Source organism: Mastigoproctus giganteus, chromosome 5 (assembly GCF_048544385.1).
Source record: "Mastigoproctus giganteus isolate SK-2022 chromosome 5, ASM4854438v1, whole genome shotgun sequence".
Classification (NCBI taxonomy): Eukaryota; Metazoa; Arthropoda; class Arachnida; order Uropygi; family Thelyphonidae; genus Mastigoproctus; species Mastigoproctus giganteus.
Window position 1 is genome coordinate 148,525,014 of NC_143579.1, and position 23,813 is coordinate 148,548,826.

A 23,813-nucleotide genomic window follows, 5' to 3' on the forward strand; every position below is an offset into this window, starting at 1 on the left:
TGAAGCCCAGACCGAAGTTTTTGTAAGCGCCACTGTAATGCCCTTCCACCGATCTTTTTTGACAGTGACGCAATGCAGAGATTTTACTTCTCTGATGAAGTCCCTGGTTGAGGATCTTCCCTTTTTTTTGAAGAAAGCATACAGTGTTGACTGTTGAGATTTACTCTTTCTTTCTTTGAGAATATCAGAATAAGAGCCAATGGATACAATTATACTCCTTTTCACTTTTGCACTCCACTCCCAGTTGTAAATCTCACAGAGCTCATCAGCGAGGATCTCCACGGCTGAAAGGATACTTGTAGATCACTTGTATTCATAGATTTTAAAGAAGGCTCTTCATCTTTTTCTTTCTCCTACTCCTTCTGTTGGCTTAGTTCTTTAGTCAGTTCTTCCAAGTCTTCATTAGAAAGGTGCTGTCCATGGCTATCCAGCATTTCAGCTATAACCTTGCCCAATCGCGCCAGCTTGCTAGCATCTTCAGCAATGTTCTCCACCAGCTCTAATCCTCTGGTCGTGCATAAAATCTGAGAGAAGTTTGCACCACACTCCATTCAAACAATTCACTGACACTTCCTCCCAAGCAGCACGGATGTTATTAATGCCCTTCAAAATGTTGAATGAATGTCAACAATCCTTGATAGTTTGTCTGACCTGTCCAAAACTATCATCATTTCCAAGAAGCTTTGGTGGAGGTAATAGGCTTTAGAGGTTGCTATTACCCCCCAGTCAATTGGTTGCAAAACTGAAGTGGTGTTTGGTGGCAAGGAAATGACACTGACATCCAGAGATGTTTTGACTTCAGCAAAGTTTGCTCGATGGCCAGGGGCATTGTCCAAGAGAAGAAGAGCCTTGGCTGATAACTCATTCTCTTGACAAAAATGGAGTGAGTAGGGAAAAAATAGTTTATTTACTAATCCAAGAAGATTTATTGTGTCACCATGTTGCCAGTCTACTGGAAATGGAACATTTCCAGTAGACTGGCAACATGGCTTTGTTTAGGCCCTTCAGAGCATGTGGTGTCTGTGAATAGTACACCAACATTGATTTTAATTTTAAAGTGCCAGAGACATTTGCACTCAGCAGAAGTGTTAGCCTGTCTTTTGAAGCCTTGAAACCTGGTGCAGACTGTTCTTCATGGGCAATGAAGGTTCTCGATGACAGTTTCTTCCAATAAAGCCTGGTCTCATCAACCTTAAAAATGAGATCAGGAGGATAATTATCCTCCTCTACAATGGCTTGAAACTCTGCAGGAAATGCTGCATCTGCCTCTACACTTGCCACTTAATTTCACACAGTGGCACTTACTTCAAGATTTAAATCGCACGAACTATCCCTTGCTACCTAGGTATTAAGCTAGGTGCTACCTTGCTATTAAGACCTTCAAAAATTGACTTTGCCTTATCAGTAATAACAGCTTGAGTCAATGGAATGTTTTTTTGATTTAAGTCAACCACCCACAATGACAATAATTTCTCTAGTTTTTTTTAAAGTTTACTTCTGCTATAACTCACTTGAGTCGCATGTACTGTCATGACATGTTCCATTGACTGTTTTATTTTATCTGCATTTTTCATTATGGTACAGTCAATGGAGGCAATTTCATACTTCTACACACATTAGGATGTGTCCGACCTTCTTCCATTCTATGAATTACTTTCATATTTTTTCCAACATGATAGATCTACGTGACTTTTAGACATGGTGGCTCTTATTTTATTAATTTAATCAACATTCACAAATTGACACCGTAGAATAGTGGCTCAACAATAGTACACCAACAAGCGAATTGAGTGTTCCTCTCCTCTTATCTCCGGCCACCTCACCCCTGAGTGGCTTAGATGGTCAATGGGGGATAGCTCTCATCTCTGATTGGCTGTGCTGTTTCTTTACATCATATCCGGTATTTAAAGTTGTGCATTTCTGAAAATTTTAATAGTTTTTTGGTAGTTTTGGCTTTCTGGTTTCAAACTGTCCTTATTGTGAATCATTGCAAAAAAAACTGTTGCAAACCTGTATTACAGTTTAAATTAACATGCCATTAAGGCAGTTAAACTGTTACCAGAACTTTATCTACTACAGAAGTTAAAAATTAAGCATATGGGAGAAGAGTTACTGAAAAGAGTGTCACTTAGCAGAAATAGCTTTATAAAATTTAAGAATTAAATTTACAAAATATTGTAAAAATAAATTTCACAAAATTACTGAAATTAACTTTACAAGCTATTTATACAAATTAAAAAAAACAAAAATTTGTGTACTAGACACCTAATCTTAATCCTTTTCAGTTAATCCACTGAAGCTAACTTACAGCATGTCCAGCCTGCAATATGCCAATATCTTTAGTTGTGGGCACGAAAGAAAGGTTCAATACTTACTGAGAAAGGTTCAATTTACAGAACCCTAATAAGAATATTCTTACTAGGGCTCTGTAAATTGCAGCAGTTTAAAACTAGGAATCTGCAAGGTGATCTAATTCAAATGTTTGTAAGACGTTTGAATTAGATCACCTTGCAGAAACTACAGGCTGGTAACATCCTTGTGAGGTGATACGTATAAGGGGACATTAATTTAAAAAGATTGGTTGCAGAATAGATATACAGAAATTTGCCTTTCATCAGAGAGTAATTACTTATTGGAATAAGTTTGCACTCAACACTGTAGATTGCTTGGTTGGATTTTGATTTTATTGGCATCTGTGAATAGCAACTAAGTCAATGTCAAAAGCAACTAAGGCGCCATGACTAAAAAACGTTGTACAATTAGGAAGTTTAAATAAATAGAAAGGATTGGACAATTCACTAGGAGGAATGGAGCAAATGAAATAGGTAAATTTTTATTTTTGCTTTTTTTATTTTGGGAGATGATGAACAAGCGTTGCTTCCTTGCATCATTATGACAATACTAATAACAACAGCTATGTTTACATTTCTATTTAAATCTTATGTTTAAAAAAAGTAGGATACAATTTCATCTTAAAATTTTATATTTTTCTTTTAATGTGAAATTTCTAGGTATAGTAAGTAAATCGTGGTGTGTGTGTGTGTGTGTGTGTGTATATCAACAAAAGATACAGAGAATCTTCTGGAGGCATGGTAACATCTCCATAGTAAATATAGCGAAGCAGAGTATTAAATGACTGCATTGATGGAATCATCTCACCAATGGCAATCTGTAGGGGAAAAATAAAAGTTATAGTTTCCCTAGAATAAAGAATTCTTTATTATAAATAAATAAATAAAATATTTTTTCTCAGCAGATATATCAATTGGTGATTAACTTTTTAATTAAAAAAAAAAAAAAAAAAAAAAGGACACTGTTACACATCCATTGTGGAATGGAAATGCATATTATATTTTTACAGTAACAATGGTCAATATGATTTTTACCTCCACTAATATATCAGCTATTTGCAGCTGCTTTTTTATGTGTAGATTTCGAAAATAATTCTTAAAATTTCACATCCCGTCACAAAATACACATACAGGTTTTTGTGTTCACCCATAATATGTATATCTTACTACAATTTAGGAATGAAGATATGATACTGATCTGCTGTACTATCTGTATACATGTGCTCACAGACGGCAGTAATGTTGGTGAGGGTTGACATGTTCGATCTTGTTTGCCTGCCTTCCCCTCTCCCTTTCAGTAATGGAAAGACAGTTGTAGTGTGATTATGTGTACGGTTTATCTGCATACTGTTCATTTCCTCTGTGTTTTGCTTAGCATTGTATCATTAAAATGTTTAAGCAGAAGCAAAGTAAGTGTCTGAGTTATTCTCACAATTTCTGTTATGCATTATGCTTTTGGATGGTTTATAGCCAAAATTCAGAGAAAGAAAAAAACTATATTACTAAATGTGCATATTCTTTGTACTTTAGTTGCAAGATTGATGATCAGGACTAAACTTGGGCTCCATACATGCTATATATTACCAGGACCACAAACCTGAGGATGTAGCTAACGGGAAAATTAAAAAAGTATGGCTTTGGCTCTTCCTATGATGTGGCGAGAACTAAGCAGCCATATTGCCGATTGCTATCTCTGCAAGACAAAAATATCAGGAATATACAGAAAAATCAAGCACAGTATCAAATATCCTAACATAAGGGTTATTCCATATAATGAAGAACTGCTGATACCAGAACCCCCAAAATTATGGTATTATACAGGAAGCAATGATGAACATAGCGGGGATTCTTGTGCTGCAGCAGTTGCTGAACTTCAAAATATTTGGCTTACCAATCAGAAAATTATGTGCCACACTTAATTAAGCAAGAATAATTGAATGACAATTCACAACTATAATCCTTCATTCTAGATCACAACAGTGGAAGCTTTTTGATGCAGGAGTTAAAATTACAATGGGATATGTTTTTCTCTAAAGATATCAGCAGTCTTCTGAACAAACTGGACATTGAACACTGCCCTAATGAATGGCATATATTTATTGATGCCTCAAAATTAAGTTTAAAAGCAATTTTGCTGCACAATGGAAATATCATCTCATCAGTTCTTCTACTTCATGTTGTTGGCTCAAAATATCTTGGACATACTTTCATATGTTTATTTGGAAACAATGTTTTTCTTTAATACAATAAATAAATATAAAAAATGTTGGCTCAAAAAAAACATGAAAGTACACTGAGTGGACAGTGCACTTTCCAAGTTGAGGCATAGGACAGAAATCATGGAATACCTTCCTAGTAATGGGTAGGCCCGTTATTAGGTAGGTATTCCATGATTTCTGTTCCATGCCCCACCTTTAGCCCGGATAAGGGTAGTTACAGGGCAAGGAATTATGTCCACTAGTTCACGAAAGCATTCAACAGGTATTTCCGTCCATGCTTGCTGCACCACTGTCCATAATTCCATTGCATTTATGGGTGAAGGATCCAAAGCTCAAACAGACCTTTCCACAGCATCCCAAAGATGCTGCACAGGGTTGATGTCCAGTGAACAGGAAGGCCTTTCCAAGGTGGTAAAATCTGTAGAATGCTCTTAGAACCATGTTCTAGTCACCACGATTCTGTAGGGAGGAGCATTGTCCTGTAGATGCACGATGACCATGGTCTGCAAGGATGGACACATAACCTGGACCATTCAGAAATGAGTCTAGACGTACCATAGGTTCCAATGTGTGCCAGTTGAACATGCCCCAGACCATTACTGACCATCCACCTGCCTGAACAGTTCCTTGTTGATATGATGGGTGCATAACTTCTTGTAGTTCCCACCAGATATGCACCCACCCGTACACTCAAAATAACTGGAAACAGGAATCAGCAGACCAGGAGACCCGTCTCCAATCATCCAAGGTCCAGTGTCGATGTTCTTTTGCCAAGTTGAGGCATAGAGTCCTGTATCGTGGTGTTAGCAATGCTACTCTGGTGGGTCGGCGGCTCCCATAACGGCTAATAATTTCCTGTTGGACTTGGTGGAGACATTTCTGGCATCTCCCTCGTTGAAGTTGGTGGTTATTTGCACCACTGTTGCTCTCCGGTTGGCTGAAACAATGCGAGACAGACGTCGATGGCTACGTTTATCAACCACCTTTCTCCGCCCATAGTGCTGTCCATGATGAGATGTTATTCTGGAAATGGCGTATTCCCGATACACTCCTGATACTGTTGAATGGGGATAGTGCAATTTCTGTACCACCTCTGCGATAGAGTGACCCACACATCGGATACTCACTATCATCCCTCTTTCAAAGTCTGTTAACTCACAACATTTATCCATACTGACATCGAATTACTCTCTACATGAATGCAGTGTAACTATATACCTGCCAAGCAGTGTGCTCATCCATTAACGAGGGGTGACAGTGTTGCATTGCCCAGGAACCGGGTATCCCATGAATTCTGTCCTTTCAGTGTATGTTCAAGATACTGAGTTCAATAAAGTACCATGACTTTACTGAATGTCTGTGGTGATCTTAAGGTAACTGGATTACTCACTAGTCTACAGAAAGGTTTCAGAAAATGCTGCTATTGCCTCAAAAACAGAAACTCCTCAAAGACGATGTATTTGAAACAAAGCTACAGGATACTGAATTAGCAGCTTGGCAATCATTTAAAACAGTTGCACTTGACTTTCTTGGAAGAAGGAAAGAACATAATTATGAATCTCTGGTGTCAACTCTGCTACAATATTATAAAGATATGGGCTGCTGAATGGCTTTGAAAATTTATTTCCTTCATTCAGTGATGAGCAAGGGGTACGCTTTCATAAGGATATAACCAAAATGGAAAAGCATAATCAAGGTTATGGGAATACCAGAGGTGCTGCCATAAACTAGCAATAACTGCTAATGAAACTAGCAGTTATTGCTAGTTTCTTACGAGGGAAAGCAAAATGGACTATAAGAAAAATTTTCTTAGTGGTAAACATTTTTAAGGAAACAATGTATGTAGTACATTATATGTACTACATACATACATACTACAAGGAAGCCAAGTCTTCTGCTGCTGCACTGGCTAACAAAAAAAAAAAAAAAAAAGGTAGACAGGGTCACCAACAATGTCTAACTGCTGCGGAAGTGTATTCTTCCTTTAGGGGTGTTGATCTGTTGTTTAATGCACAAGTATAAGCTCTAGCATTGAAGTGGGCAGCCGAGAGCTTGATGGGCCCTCCAATTTAATTTACTTTGAGGGCATCAACTCTGTTGTTTTTAAGTTCTCATAAATACCCATTAAAATTAGCATTGGCATTAGCATTAATAGAGGCATTTGATGCAAGAAAGCAAGCTTATGCAGCAACAGCCAGAAAAAAAAAAAAAAAAACCCACTTCTACTTCACCCCTCTGTTCGTTCAAAATACCTGTCCAGCTGAGCCTTAAACTTATTTAGGCTATCAACCTCCACTACAAGGGATGGAAGTCTGTTCCACCAACCAACCACCTGCTGGCTAAAGGCAAATTTCCGCACGTCTATCCTACATCTGTCTTTCCTCAATTTGAATTTATGCCCTCTCAGGTGATTATTCTGAGCTAAATGCTGAGTTTAAGCTTAATTTCTTTATGCTTTTTCACCGAACAGAATAAAGACATCCTCTACAGCTGTGTCGCATCCATTTCAGATGGAACAGATGCAACACAGACATTGAACAAGTAGTATGTTTTATAAAGTCATGATTCAAAGGAGAATTGCCTTTTTTTAATTCTCTAAGACAAAACACTCCAGCTACTTACCATTAGTAGAGGCATATGATGCAAGAAAGGAAGTTTACACAGCATCAGTTAAAAAAAACACACTTCCCATTTCATCCATCAAGTTGCTCCAAATGTTTGTCCAGTTCTCCCTTGAATATATATACGTTATCAACTTCACGGCAGATGGAAGTCTGTTCCAACAATCAACCATCCACTACCGAAAGACAAATTTGCGTATATCTATTCTAAAACTGTCCTTTTCAAATTTGAATTTATGTCCCCTCAGGTGCATAATCTAAGCAAGAGGAAGAATCCCATCAGCATTGAGCTTGCTCAATCCTTTCCAAGGATTGAGCCTTATACACCTTAATCAGATCACCTCAGAGACGTCTAGTCTCCAGACACGGCAATTTGCAGAACTTAAGCCTTTCTTGATAACAGCATCCCTTTTTTCTCTTCACCAATCTCGTTCCCCTTCTCTGTACTCGCTCCAACAGCTCTACATCCTTCCTAAAGTGAGGCTTCCAGACCTTGCAGTATTAAAGGTGTAGCTTGACCGTTGCCTTATACAAAGGAATAATCAGATCCTTATCCCTGCTAGCAAAATTCCTATATATATCGTTTACAAGATCTCATGAGCTGCTCTGGCAGCTTCATGAGCACTACTTCATTCTTCACTATACTGAGTGTGGTACTGCACAGTTTGTACATTACTCTGGGGTTACTGCTACCCTGCGAATAACCATATGAAGTATTCTGCATTTATCAATGTTAAACTTCAGTTGCCACCTCTCAGCCCAACTTTTCTAGATTCTGTTGCAATAGCGTACTGTCATTACCAACCCTGCCAACCTTTGTATTGTCTGCAAACTTGAACATTAAGCCTGAAATGCTTACATCAACATCATTGATACAGAGAGAAAACAACACTGAATCCTGAGGGACTCCACTATTAAACATTAGTTTAATAAAAGCAGTGTCCATTGATTACCACTGCCAGTCTTCTCCCACTCAACCATCCATTCATCCATTGTAGCAACTTACCCTTAATACCATACTGTTCCAATTTGTACAGTAGTCTTCCATGCGCAACGGTGTCAAACACATTCCTGAAATCCAAGTATATGATATCAAAATTATTTTTTGTCCAGTTCCTTTGTGATCACATCATAGTATCTAATCAAATTGGTCAGACAAGACTTCCCCTTAACAAACCCGTGCTGTATCTGAATTATAACTGCAGTCTTGTCTAGCTGATCTTGAAATGCTTCTTTAACCAGTGACTCCATTATTTTCCCCAGAGCAGAAGTTAACCTAACAGGTTTGTAATTACTCATGTCGCCCTTCATCCCCCTTTGGGGATAAATCTGCACAACTCCAGTCCATAGGGACCTCCCCTGAGTCCAAGGATGCTCTCATAATTATGGCTAAGGGTTTGCTTACTTCCTTTGCTGCCTCCTTTAATATAACTGTATAGATCCCATCTATTCCAGTTGCCTTTCTTATGTTTACTTTGAGCTCTTTTCTTTATTGCTATATTCTGAAGCATGATTTCCATTTAAATTTAATTTAATTTGAGGCATACCAAACTAAAATAAGGGATACCAAAGGGGAATATACTAACTACACGGCGCTTCCGTAGCCAGGTGGGAAGGAGCAGCAGTGCGCAGCACACGCTTCTTGATTAGACCGGGGTTCGAGTCCATCACCACCAAATACGGAGGATGCGTAAAGGTCAAGGAATGACCACCGCATATCCCGGAGCAATATGGCCTTAGTTGCTAATGCTCCTAAAAACCAACCAAAACAAACAAACAAACTAACTACACTATTTACAGGTTATGCAGCAATAATATGTATTATGCCACCAAGTTACACTGGAATTGTTAGAGACATGGCTTTGCCTTATTTGAGTACTTCTAATAATATTTCCAAGGAAATACAAAGAGGAATATGAAATAGCAAAATGAAATATCAATGAGATTAAAACTGCTAACAGTGACAGAAATCTTCATATTCTTACTCTTGTTTTTAAACAGTTTCAGACTGTATAAATTTGCAGATGTGAAAATTTATACCTAATTTACAAGGGAAATCAAAAGGGGAAACAACAGTAATTACCGTCCTGTTAGCTCAGTGGTTTCCAACTGGGGTGCCGCATAATTTGGGTTTCAGTTACTTAAACTTTTTTTTTTTTTTTTTAAATTTATATCACAGTTTACGAAGCTTAAAAAATAGGAATGAAGAGAAGATTGAAAATTTATTTATCTTTTTTATATGATTGAAGATTTCATGGAAGGGAAACACATTTCATTTAAATGTGTCACCATAATAATGTAAAAACCCACAGAATTCCAGCTATTGGTATTATCAATTAGATCAACTTTATTGCCCGTTTATAATTAGATGCACTAACACCAAGTAAGAAATTGTTCCAGCTACTTTATCAAATAAACACAATAACTTCATTAATAATTATACACAAAAGTATAACAAAAATCCAAAAACCAATAAAATTTTTTTTGTTATACTTTTGTTTAAAATTAGAATTAAAATGTTAATTCTGTTGCAACTTTCTTCATCTTACTTATGTAAGTTAGGATTTTCTGTGCTATAAAAACTCACAAGAGGGAAAGACTACAAACGATAAAGGAAGAAATGAAAGTATGTCTCTTCAATAATCCACCTGATATCGGTGCCTCCATAGCCAGGTGGGCAGGAGCAGCAGTGTGTAGCACACGCTTCTTGATTAGACCAAGGTTCAAGCCCGTGACTACCAAATATGGAGGATGCGGAAAGGTCAGGGATTGACCACCGCATATCCCTGGAGCAATATGGCCTTAGTTGCTAATGCTCCTTAAAACCAAATAACAACCACCTGATATCAAAAAGATCTGCGAATCACACCAGGCACAAATATCTAACTGAAAAGGTATAAACCAAGTGTTTAAATACGTTCCATTGTATGGTACGTTTTTAATTTTGTGGTTATCTATAATTGATGTTTATTTCGTACTCCTATATAAAGAATAAAATTATTATATAAGTATATATAATTTGTATTATGAATTGTAATTTTGTTTATAATTATTATTATAATAACTATCATATAGCATATATTTTTTTAATATTATATACATGTGTATATATACATTGGTGTGCAAAACTTAAGGACCAACACTATTTCTAAAGGTTACAACCACAAAATCTTTACTTAAGGTACTCTTTACTGATGAGAGTAGATTCAGTCTCAGCAGCGATTCTGGACGTTGGCTAATCTGGTGAGAGGATGGCACATGGTATCACCCTGCAAACATCACTGAAAGGGATCGATATGGCGGTCGAGGTTGTTGTTGTTATTTGGTTTTTAGGAGCATTAGCAACTAAGGCCATATTGCTCCAGGGATAGCGGTTTCATTCCCTGACCTTTCCGCATCCTTCGTATTTGGTGGTCATGGGCTTGAACCCCGGTCTAATCAAGAATTATGTGCTACACACTGTGGCTCCTGCCCATCTGGGGGAGGCATTATCTTGGATGGACGTACACAACTCCAGATACTGGAAGGCGGTACTGTACTGAGGTAATCCTTCCCCATGCGCATGTTCCGAGGTGCCATTGGCCCTGAGTTCATGTTTATGGATGTAACACCACACCCCATCGCACTGCAGCTGTTGATATGCTTTTGGAAAGTGAGGACATTGTTCGTATGGATTGGCCTGTCTGTTCCGCCGATTTAAATCCCATCGAACACATATGGGACGCTCCGGGGAGACGCCTAGTGGCATGTCCCCACCCACCAGAAAATGTTCTCCAGCTGAGGATGGCACTGACAGAGGAATGGACAATGTTACCACAAGAACTTATCAACAACACTGTTGTTGATAAGGTATTGCAGATCTTCATTAATACTCCTTCTACCAGCACAAGAGCAGTTGCACACTGATTGGGTGTGCAGTATCGTTTGGCGTGGGATGTGGTGTACGAAGCGGGTCTACATCCTTTCTGATGCTAGAAAGTGTACGCACTAGAACCTGCTGACTTTGCCTACCATGTCGAGTTCTCCCACTGGTTTTTACAGGAAACCAACTTGCAGCTTGATTTTGCCAATAATGTGCTTTACACTGATGAGGCACGTTTCACCCAAGAGGGACTTGTTCAACAGCCACAACAGTCATATGTGGGCAGTGAATAATCTCCATGCAATGGATGAACTTGGCTACCAACACAGGTTTAGTGTTGATGTATGGGCTGGCATTGTGAGAAACATTTTAGTTGGACCATATATGTTGCCTGCATGTTTATATGGATGACTCTATTTGCGTTTTCTAGAGCAAACATTTCCAGAGTTGGAGGATGTCTCTTTGATTGTCCGAGCACAAACGTGGTTCCAACAATGATGGCGCACCACCACATTTTGACAGATGTGTACACGCACACTTACATACAACTTTCCAGGCAGATGGATTGGTTGAAGTGGACCTGTAGCCTGGCCAGCAAGGTCGCCTGATCTGACTTGTTTGGACTTTTTCTTTTTGGGGATACATGAAGACTCTTGTGTATGAAACGCCAGTTGAGACAGGGGAGGAATTTATAGCACGGATTGTCACAGCATGTGCAGAGATACAAGACAATCCTAGAAACTTCCAACGCCTACAAGGTCATGTGAGTTATGCATTGAACATCAGGGTCACCAGTTCAAGCACTTCTTATGAATTGTTTTTTCTATTTTGTGTGCAACAGCAAATGATTCATATGCATTAAACGTCATAAATTACTGAATGTGTTCTGATTTTTACAACCCTTTAATAGCTTCTGCTGCTATGACAACTCATTTACGACCTATGTTTACTTGACAAAAAACATTTCTTTTGGTACCTTCTATCATCTGTTCAAGTTTGTCAGTACAGTTTCTCTGCAATCTGTGTATACATAAATATAAGTTTGTATTAATATATTGAATAAAGTATGCATAAATGGATGTGAAACATTTATCATATGCATAAATGGACGTGAAACATTTATCATATGCATAAATGGATGTGAATCATCTATCATGACATAGTAAAAGCTATATCTAATGCCTAAAAACTGTACAATAACTTTTATACACCCTACTACAACCTTAAAAAACATAAAAGAATTACAAGACAATTTTATCATCATTGCAGTACATAAAGCTCCTGACAACTTTGCCATATTTTGTACGCAATTTTACTGTAATCAACTTAAAAATGAAATAGAAAATAATTCCACTTTCACTCCCTGCCACAGTTAAAAAGCTAATTGCTTTACATAAAAAACTACATACTAATTTACAGAACTCAACCCTACCATTTTTCTATATGAGTGCTAATTTCCATAAACAACCCGTAGGTTTCAGATTCATTACCAGCTCAAAAAAACCTTCCAGCCAAACATTTTTTCAAACTACTAAAAACTATTTTTAATAATCTCACATCTACTTGGATAATAAATAATAACCTCACCATCATCATCATCAGCCATTTTCAATCCACACCAGGATGAAGTCCTCTCCAGCAACTTCGAGGGAGTTCGAGGTTGGCATTCGAGGTGAGCGGACGCGCTTAGACAGGGCTCCTCAGTTAAGTGGTTTACTTTTGGATAGTGCTTTTAAATATTTGATTTATTTAGATATTGTTGGATTATTTTGTTATAGGTTTTCCTGTAACTGTTTGATTTTAATAATATTATAGATATAATTTTTTAAAGTTACTTTCATTGATATTTATTTAATTTTATAATGGTAGTTACGAGATCTGCCTTAAACACGTCACAGGGTATCGTGACTCACACGGAAATAGCAGATGGCCATTTACGGGTGAGTCATGATTTAATCCGTTGTGGAACCTGTGGAATGTTTTCCAAGGTCGACCTGGTGACTAATCCTACCTCACCTGGGGATTCTTTTCTTTGTGATCGATGTAAGGAGTGCACCGATCTTAAATTACAATTTGGTGCACTGATGGAACAATTTGAGTCCCTGAAAAAACGAGTGCTTGCCCTCGAAAATAATGCATCTGGGAGCTCGTCAGGGACTCAAAACTCCAGCAATCTACCAAGTGATGCACACCCGATTCGAGCCTCAAAACAGAAAAACCAAGTGCAAACTACTCTGGTTAAAAAGGACATTGTTTTATTAGGAGACTCCATTGTCAGGGAAACGGGGAATATTTTTTGTAATAAAGATAGGTGGAGGAGAACCAGGGTATGTCTGCCGGGAGCAACTATTGATGATGTCATCAACAGATTGTCAGATTTTAAAGGGGGTAAAGAAAATATTATTATTCATGTGGGGACAAATGACATTAAACGTACATAATCTGACGATTTGTTGGAAAAATGCAGGACCATGCTGAGGAAATGTCGCGAGCTAGGCCACAATGTCTATGTGTCTGCAATTCTGCCCAGACACGATAGGAGGGATTATATGTTAAGAGCCTTGTGGATTAACTCAAGACTTGAAGGAATCTGCAAGGCTTTAAGGGGTAAATTTCTATCAGCATGGCCCACACTTGTAGGTAGAAGAAATTTGTTTTGTAGAGACGGGATACACTTAAACAAAGGTGGTGCAAAGGTTTTTGCCAGTATTATTGAGGATACCTTAAAGGTTCAGGGAAACTGCTAGTTAGGGGGGATGTGGGTAATACTGACACGCGTTTATCTGATAATATTGGTCAATGTAACTCTTGCACATACCTTAAGAGTTCTTATGTGTTACCCCAACTGGACGTATTATCTAGATGTTCTGGGGGCAAAGACGTTTCACGTGAGCGGGTAGCTAATATCAGGGAAGAGAGCCTAAAAAACTTCAAGGGTTGTGTTAGGGTTGTTAAATATACAAGAACAGTAAATCTTAATTGTTTATACAGTAACGTTAGAAGTGTCGTCAATAAAATGAGCGAATTCGAACTGCTGGTTAAAACAAGTAACGCGGACATAATAGGGCTTACAGAGACGTGGTGCCACCCGGAAATTGGGGATGATGAGTTTCAGTATGGCTTGTATAATGTATTTAGGAAGGATAGGTTAGATAGAAGGGGTGGTGGGGTAATGCTTCTTATCAGAAGCAGCCTGAGTGCAACGATAGCTTTCCCGGATTCAGACATTTCACATGCTAGTATAGAGTCTGTATGGTGTGAGATAGTTGGAAACAAAGGTATAATGCGAGTAGGAGTAATCTACAGACCAGGTGACTGTGACGATTATGACAAAAGCCTCTACATGCAAATGGAATGGGCAAGTAAGCGTCAATGTCTTATTATGGGTGATTTCAATTTGCCTCTAATTGATTGGAGTAAATGGGAAGGAAACTCGACATGGGGAACAAAATTTTTAAATCAACTAGATGACTGTTATTTGTATCAACATGTCAGGGAAAGTACTAGAGAAAAGAATATCCTAGACCTCATCATCACACATGAATCAGATGACATAACAGGGCTGACAGTAGAGGAACCAGTAGCAGGAAGTGATCACGGAGTTCTACGGTGGATGATGACGAGAGAGGTAGCAGAAGTAAAAGGCAAAGGAATGGGTTTTAATTTCAGAAAAGGAAATTACGATGCCTTAAGGTACTACATGGCCTCTATTAACTGGGTAGATATCGCGCAGAGAATGAATACAATTGAACTGTGGTACGCTTTTAAAACATTAATCACAGATGCCTTGAATGCGTATATACCATTAAAAAAATACTCCACGAGGAGGGTTCCAAGTTGGATGAATAGTGAAGTTGCCGCATTACTTGAGCAGAAAAAGGTGGCATGGAAAGGTTACAGAGGAATAAAAAGTACTGAAGCCTATAACAGCTACAAGGTGATGTGTAATAGAGCCACAGAAAAGGTTCGACAGGCAAAGGCAGTTTATGAGAAATCACTAGCAAACAGAGCAAAGAGGGGGGATAAAGAATTCTTCACATATATAAATGCCAAGAAGAGCAGGACAAACCAGATCGGACCTTTACATAAGGGAAAGGGGATAGTAATAAATACACCAGCTGCCGTTGCAGATGAACTCAACATTTATTTTGCATCGATATTTACAAATGAAAAGCCTTTTGTGGCAAAGGGAAATTGTGGGAGCGAAGTTAAAAAATATGTAATTAATGATATTGAAATTTCGCAAGATTATTTAATGAAAAAACTTTCGAGCCTACAGACCAGTAAAGCTCCTGGAGTTGATGGGATATACCCTATAATCTTAAGAGAGGCGGCAAGCGAGTGCATTGAACCATTGAGGCTAATTATGCGGGCATCATTAGACTCTGGGGAGATTCCCTTGGATTGGAAAAGTGCAAATGTATCTCCCATACATAAGGGTGGCTCTAAAAGTGAAGTTGGAAATTATCGACCTGTCAGTCTGACTTCAGTAGTAGGGAAAATCATGGAGGCAATGATCAAGGGTGGAATTCAGGATCATTTGGATCGAATTGAAATTCTCAAGGATACTCAGCATGGTTTCTTAAAGGGAAAATCATGTTTAACAAATCTGGTTCGCTATTTCGAAAGGGTCACTCACGAGCTGGATTTAGGGAATAATTTCGACATTGTTTATTTAGATTTCAGCAAAGCTTTTGACTCAGTCCCACATGAGCGGTTGCTTTATAAGCTGGAACAGGTTGGAATCACTGGGAAAATGCTTAGATGGATAGAAGGATGGCTTCAGGGCAGGAGGCAGAGGGTTGTGATAAATGGCTATTCCTCAGATTGGGTTGATGTAAGAAGTGGGGTTCCCCAAGGATCAGTATTAGGACCACTGTTGTTTTTAATTTTCATAAACGACATTGATGAAGGGATAGAGGGCGTGATGTCTAAATTTGCAGATGATGTTAAAATTGGTAGAGTAGTTAATGATCACTGTCAAGCTGAGCTTCTTCAGAGAGACCTAGATAGACTTCAGGAATGGTCAGAAAAATGGCAGCTGTGCTTTAATCCAACAAAGTGTAAGGTATTACACCTGGGAAACAGTAATCCCAAAAAAACGTATTCACTTGGTGGAGTTCAACTAAACCCAGTACTGGAGGAAAGGGACTTGGGTGTTACGATACGGTCAGACATGAAGTTCTCTGAGCACTGTAGACAGGTTGCAAGGAAGGCCCATGGTGTCCTATCGATGATCTATCGAACTTTTGCAAGTAGAGAGAGGGACGTGATAATCCCATTATATAAGGCTTATGTTAGACCACACTTGGAATACTGTGTTCAAGTATGGAGACCGCACCTGAAGAAAGACATCGAGCTTCTTGAAAGGGTGCAAAGAAGGGTAACTCGCCTGGTGAGATCGGCAAAAGGGCGTCCTTATGAAGAAAGACTTCGAATATGTGGGTTGCAGAGTTTGGAAACTAGACACCTTAGAGGAGATTTGATTGAGGTGTTTAAGGCTCTGAGAGGCATCAGTAAAATGAATGAGGACAAAATTTTCAAGATTATAAATGATGCTAGAACTAGGGGACATAAATTCAAGTTACGGGGGGAAATGTTTAGATTGGACTGCAGGAAGTTTTATTTTAGCCAGCGAGTTATAAATTACTGGAATAAGTTGCCTTCATGGGTGGTAGAGGCCGACAGTTTGGGGAAATTCAAAGGTCATCTGGATAGTACTTTCGGGTAAGGGAAGCGCATAGGATGATAGGTTTAATTTCCTTTTTATTTATTTTTTATTTTATTTATTTATTTATTATTATTATTTTTTTTATTAATTATTATTATTTAGTTATTTATTTATTTTTTGTTTTTATCATCGTTTTGTTCGGATTTTTTTTTTTTTTTTTTTTGGCTGGTGCAGCATAAGCCATAGGCTTTCTTGCACCATGCGGCCGTTACTAATACTAATACTAACTTTCCAGTTCCTTCTGTTTTGTGCAATGGCCATCCATTTACTACCCACAAACTCATGAATTTCATCTGTCTATCGCTGTTGTTGTCTCCCAGGTTTTCTCTTAGCTCCTCTTGGGTACCATTCTGTTATTTTCTTAATCCATCTGTCATCGTGTCTTCGAGCTATGTGTCCTGCCCAAGACCATTTTAGTTCTTTAATTTTGATAAGAATGTCCTTTACTTGAGTTTGCTGCCTAATTCATGTGTTTCTCTTCTTATTCTTCCATTCTTCGCTGTGTAGTTCTCAGCTCCTCTTCCATTTTTTTGGTGAGTGCCCAAGTTTCACTTCCATAAGTCATGGTGGGGAGTATACATTGGTTCATTATTTTACGTTTCAGACAAATTGGGTACTGAAAAAATACTGAGAAGCAATATAGTATGTGACTATATTGCTTCTCAGCATGTGACTATATTTCCTGAATGGTATCCATCCAAAATTTATTCTTCTCTTGACTTCCAGCCATTTATCATTATTACAGCTAATGACTTGTCTCAGATAAGTATATGACTCTACCTTTTCAATTGCTGCTCCTTCAATCATTATAAACCTTTCTGTAGCATACTTGTTCATCATTACTTTTGTTTTAGCCATATTCATCTTTAGCCCAAAATCCTTACTAACTCTGCATAACTGATTCAGATTTTCCTCTAATTCTTTGGGATCGTGGCTTATGACCACAATGTCATCTGCAAATCGTACTCTCCAGTGACTCCTTTCTGCGACAAGTTTAATCTTCTGAAAGCTTCCTCAAGGACAGCAAGCAGTAAACAACTTTGGAAATATTGTGTCTCCTTGTCAAACTCCTTTCTCAATTTTAAATTTGCTACTGTCTTTGTCTAGTCTAATAAAGGAGGTAGCATTCTCATATTTTCTTCAAAATCATAATATATGGGGTATCTATGCCTTGTCTTTCCAGTGCCCGAAACACTGCCTTATGCTGTATGGAGTCAAATGCCTTTTCATAATCTTTTCACAAATGCCAGGCATAATGGTGTTTTATATTCATTTGCTTTCTCCATTAGCTGTGACATTACGTGAAGGTGATCCATAGTTGAGAATCCTGTCCTAAAGCCAGCTTGCTCTTTCGGTTGATTCTCATCAAGTATTCTTTCTAACCTGTTAGTAATGACCCTTGTAAACAACTTATAGATGTGGGATAACAAGCTAATTGATATATAATTTCCAATTTCTGATTTATCTCCTTTCCCATGCAGCGAAACTGTAATTGCATTATTCCACTCCTTAGGTGTCACGTCTTTTGTAATACATTTTGTGAAGAGTCTTGCCAGTTTTTGTGTCATGTCTCTTCCTGCCAATTTTAACAACTCTACAGTAACTTATCTTCCCCCAGGGTTCTACTTTTTCTTCAACACATGTTCTACCTCATCAGGAAGGATATCAGGTATGTTCTATGTGTTACTAATTTGCGATCCATCTTCCCCACTGCTGGCATCATTCCTTCACTCCTTCTAGTAGTCTTCTGCTATTTGAATTATGCCTTCTCTGCTGTTTATAAGTACACCATCACTATTCTTCAGTTTCAGTATCATTTGTCTTTCTGTATTACTGTTCATGGCTGCTGATTTAAGTCTTTTGTTTTCCCTTAATGCTTGTTCTACTTTTCTTGTGTTAAATCTTCTTATGTCCTCTCTGAGCCTCTTTCTAATGGCTTTGCATAACCAGTATAATCAATTTTCTCCTTGTCAGTGTTTACCTTGCTCTTCATCGGTTCATCTTCGTCTTCGGTTCATCACGACAAGTGTTTCTTGGCTAATTTTTTCTTCTTTGGATTTTTTTTTTTTTTTTTTTTTAATGTAAACCCCAAACACGAGAGGTATTAGAACCAATAGTACTTAGTACAGTGCTTGGGTTGGAGATTGAGTAGATGAGTGAAGATATTTGTTGACATTGGACTTGAACTTCTGTAGACTGCAATTTTCAGGAAATATGTATGAAGGAAGGTTGTTCCAGAAAACGGCAGCTGAATGAATAAACAAGGAAGATGAAAAGTTGGTTCTGTGAGTTTGAAGTTGGACAGTAAATGGATGTTGGCGGTTGGTGGCACGTGTTCAGACTGTTTTGAAAGAGAGAGCGGGAATTATAGAAGCCAATTCAGAAGAACAGTGCCCATGGAAGTATCTATAGAAGAGGCATGCAGCAGAAACAGTAAGTCTAGGAGACAGTGAGTGGAGAGACTCTGTTAGAGATGAATCATTACTTAACCTAACTGCCCTCTTCTGAATGGAATCAAGAAGCCTGAGAGAGGTTTTGGGGGCACCACCCCAGATGTGGCAACAATATTCCATGGTTGGGCGGATTTTCAATTTATACAGGTTGAGCAACTGTTTGGAAGAAAAGTAAATGTTTGTTTGTTGTTTGGTTTTTAGGAGCATTAGCAACTAAGGCCATATTGCTCCGGTATATGCGGTGGTCATTCCCTGACCTTTCTGCATCCTCTGTATTTGGTGGTGACGGGCTCGAATCCCGGTCTAATCAAGAAGCGTGTGCTAGGCGCTGCTGCTCCTTCCCACCTGGCTACGGAGGCGCCTAAGAAAAGTAAAGGAGAGAGCGAAAGAGAAAACTAAGTTTTTTAGATGCAGAGGAAGCAATATTTGTAATGTGCTTGTGCCAAGAGAGATTAGAAGTCAGGGTAATCCCCAAAAGAGATATATCATTTTGCCTAGAAATCGGAGTGTCACTAAAGATAAGCATAGGAGCAGAAGAATCCTCTTTGCGAGATATAAGACAATACAGAGTTTTAGAAGGGTTGAAATCAAATAAGATGTCTTTTTCCCACAGAAGAATTACCCGAAGATCGGCATTTAAGGAATTGGTAGCAGATTTTCGAGAAGTTGAAGCTGATTGAGCAGGACAAGGTTTCTCAAAATGGAAATTGGAATGCATTCTGCTATCATCAGCAAAACTATGGATAGGATTTCCAGTAAATGGAAGAAGGTCATTAATATACAAGAGGAAAAGAGTGGGGGAAAGATCTGAACCTTGGGGGACACCAGCATTAGTGGAGAAGTCAGAAGATAGAGCGCCATCTATCATCACCCTCAGTGAGCAGTCAGAGAGACAATTGGATAACCAATTACAAAAAACAGTTGGCAAACCATAAGATGGAAGCTTGTTTAGAAGACCTTTATGCCAAACATGATCAAAAGCCTTTGAGATGTCTAGAGCAACTGCTTGTGTTTTCCTGAACTTTTCCATTGAATTTGTCCATAAACGGGTAACATAAGCCAGAATATCACCAGTGGGTTGACACTGATGGAATCCATATTGGCAATCGTTGATCAGGCGAAAGGCTTCTAGGAAGTTTAAGAGTTGGCAGTTAACTGATTTCTCCATTACTTTAGAAAGAGTAGAAGTAATTGCAATGGGACGATAATTGGATGGGAGGGATTTGTCACCATTTTTAGTAATTGGCTGGATATGAACAAATTTCCAAGCAGAAGGAAAAACACCTTTGGAATAAGAAAGTGAAAAAAAGCAGCAAAGAACAGGAGTAAGTTCAGGAGCACAGGTTTTGAGAACAAGTGGAGAAATACCATCATGATCTGTAGCTTTCTTAGCATCAAGGTTCGTCAAAATCCTTCTGACATCCTTTTGATGGAAGACCACAGAAGGCATTGAATGGAGTGTGTTGGGAATGGTGGGAGGTGTTTTACAAAGTTCATTAATACATGGGTTGGAAGTAAAATAGGATGCTAGCAGGTCAGCTTTATCCTTGGCTGAAGTGACAACAGAACCATCTGGTTTTGACAGAGGTGGGAGCAGAGATGGGCAAATGTTGCTGCCAATAGCTCTGGCAAGACACCAGAATGCTCGGCTACCATTAGGGCAAGAAGCAAGTTTTCTACTCTTAGCCTGTTCAAAATCTAGTTTGGACTGATTAATAACTGCTTTACAATTGTTGCGAGCTTTGGTGTAGGCAGAAAATGAAACTGAAGAATTGTAAACAAGCCAATTACGATATGCAACGTTCTTCTCTTGAACAGCCTTAACACATTTATTGGAAAATTAAGGTTTAGATAAAGGACAAGATTTTAAAGTGGAGTTCTACAGGGATGGGATACACTTAAATAGAAAGGGTGCAAGAATATTTGCTGATGCGAGGCAGTGTTAGGTGGGTCGGAAAACTGCTAGCTTGGGGGGAGACAAAGACCAATAGATTGACAGTAGCCACTGGCAGAGGTGAAAGAGATTCTTGCACTGCTTCTATTAGAATGAGCAGAAGCCTGAAAAACAAGATGCATGGTATTTCAGAGACTGCTGGTAGCCATTGCGGTACAAGTAAACACATGGGTTGTGTTAGGGTAGCTAAGAATAGAAACAGGTGCAGGTATACTTGCGTGTACACCAATGCTAGGAGTTTAGTAAATAAATTTGATGAATTTCAGGTATTGCTCAAAACATCAAAGGCAGATATTGTTGGGATATCAGAGACGTGGTGTCACACAGATATAAGGGATGCAGAACTGCAATTTGGGGAGTACAACGTCTACAGAAAGGATAGACAGGATAGGAAGGGGGGAGGGGTTATGCTATTAGTTAAGAAACACATAAAAACCAAGGAAGTGAAGCCAGTCGACATCGCCGGACAGTGCAGTGTTGAGTCAGTTTGGTGTGACATAAGCATTGGGAGATCAAAATTGAGAGTAGGAGTGTGCTATAGGCCTAATGACTCTGATGAGTATAATAAGGAACTGTACAGGGAAATAGAGTGGGCCAGTAAATCAGAGTGTCTTATAATGGGAGATTTTAATTTCCCAGATATTGACTGGAATTTGGGGGCTGGTTACTCACACACTAGCAGAGCTTTTGTGGATTTATTGGATGATTGTTTTCTACATCAGCATGTTCGGGAGGCAACAAGAGGGAGTAATACTCTTGATTTGATCATCAGCAGTGATTCTTCATGCATTAAGAATCTGCAGATAAATGAACCACTAGGTGGCAGTGATCACAGTGTGCTGAAGTGGGATTTACTCAAAGAGGTAACTACCATTAGGGGTAAAGGGAAGGGTTATTGCTTCCGTAAAGGCGACTACGATGGACTGAGACATTATTTAAATTCTATACAGTGGGACCAACTGATGATGTTACCAACAGCAAATTCAAAATGGGAAGCATTCAAATAACTTATCTTGGAAGCTACTAGGCTTTACATACCAACTAAGAAATATTGTTCAAGGTTTAGGCCAAAATGGATGTCAGATGAACTAATGAGGCATATGGCAGAGAAGAAAAATGCATGGGATTCTTACAAATTAACACATGACACAGAAGCCTATGATAGATACAAGTTGATATGCAACCAAGTTACAAAGGAGGTTAGGCAGGCGAAGGCAGATTATGAGAAATCCTTGGCAAAGGATGCAAAGAAAAACAGCAAAGAGTTCTTTACTTATGTAAACTCTAGAAGGAAGGGGATGAATCAGATTGGTCCACTTGATATTGATGGGTCAACTGTTGATGATCTTGCTCAGGTAGCTAACAAACTAAATGAATATTTTGCATCGACATTCACACATGAGGAGTTATTCAGCAAGGGGAATGCCAGAGGTGTATTCAACTCTAGCAGTAAGCTACAGAATCTTGAAATAACTGGGAGTAAAGTGGAGGAGAAACTGTTGAAGATAAACACAAGGAAGGCACCCGGGGTGGATGGGATCTATCCAGTTATATTAAAGGAGGCAGCAAAGGAAGTAAGCAAACCCTTAGCCATAATTATGAGAGCTTCCTTGGACTCAGGGGAGGTACCCATAGACTGGAAATGTGCAAATGTGACCCCAATTCACAAAGGAGGATCAAAGGCTGACACAAGTAATTATAGACCTGTGAGCTTAACTTCTGTTCCAGGAAAATTAATGGAGGCACTGGTTAAAGAAGCACTGCAGGATCATTTAGACAAGACTCAGTTATAGCTCAGACACAGCATGGTTTTGTTAAGGGGAAGTCTTGCCCGACCAACTTGATTGGATACTATGATGCAGTCACAAAAGAACTGGATGCAGGGAATAACTTTGATATTATATACTTGGATCTTAGAAAGGCTTTTGATACTGTTGCACATGGAAGACTGCTACACAAATTGGAGCAGTGTGACATTGGAGGCAAATTGCTGCTATGGATAAAGGGGTGGTTGAGGGGGAGAAGACAGAGAGTGGTAATCAATGGACACTGCTCATCATGGACTAATGTTATTAGTGGGGTCCCTCAGGGCTCAGTGTTGGGTCCATTATTGTTTTCTGTATTTATAAATGATATTGATGATGGTATATCAAGCTTAATGTCGAAGTTTGCAGATGATACAAAGGTTGGCAGGGTTGTCAACCTTTGTATCATCTGCAAACTGATGATACAAAGGTTGGCAGGGTTGTCAAGGACACTACTGACACTATGCTGCTGCAACAGGATCTGGAAAGGTTGAGCAGATGGGCTGAGAGGTGGCAAATGAAGTTTAACATTGACAAATGTAAAGTACTACACATGGGAAACAGCAACCCCAGAGCAATGTATCAACGCTGTGGTACTACACTGACAGTGGTAGAGAATTAAAGGGACTTGGGGGTGGTTGTGCAGGCAGATATGAAGTTCTCTGAGCAGTGCAGACGGGCTGCAAGAGTAGCTCATGGAGTATTGTCAATGATATATAGGAATTTTTCCAGCAGGGATAAGGAGGTGATTATTCCATTGTATAAGGCAATGGTCAGGCCACACCTAGAGTACTGTATACAGGTCTGGAGGCCTCAT

General features: G+C 38.9%; 1 protein-coding gene across 5 annotated transcripts in view; it reads right to left on the reverse strand.

The window, feature by feature from the left end:
- Positions 1–23,813, reverse strand: part of Lztr1 (Leucine zipper like transcription regulator 1) — a 609,234-nt gene that overhangs the window by 66,224 nt on the left and 519,197 nt on the right. For 3 of the 5 annotated variants that reach the window (XM_090374223.1, XM_090374222.1, XM_090374224.1), the window contains one exon: positions 3,072–3,169. The exons of the other annotated variants lie outside the window; for them this stretch is intronic. In XM_090374223.1, coding sequence (XP_090230349.1) covers positions 3,072–3,169 — 98 coding nt within the window. The remainder of the gene's footprint in view (positions 1–3,071; positions 3,170–23,813) is intronic. 5 annotated transcript variants of the gene reach the window in all.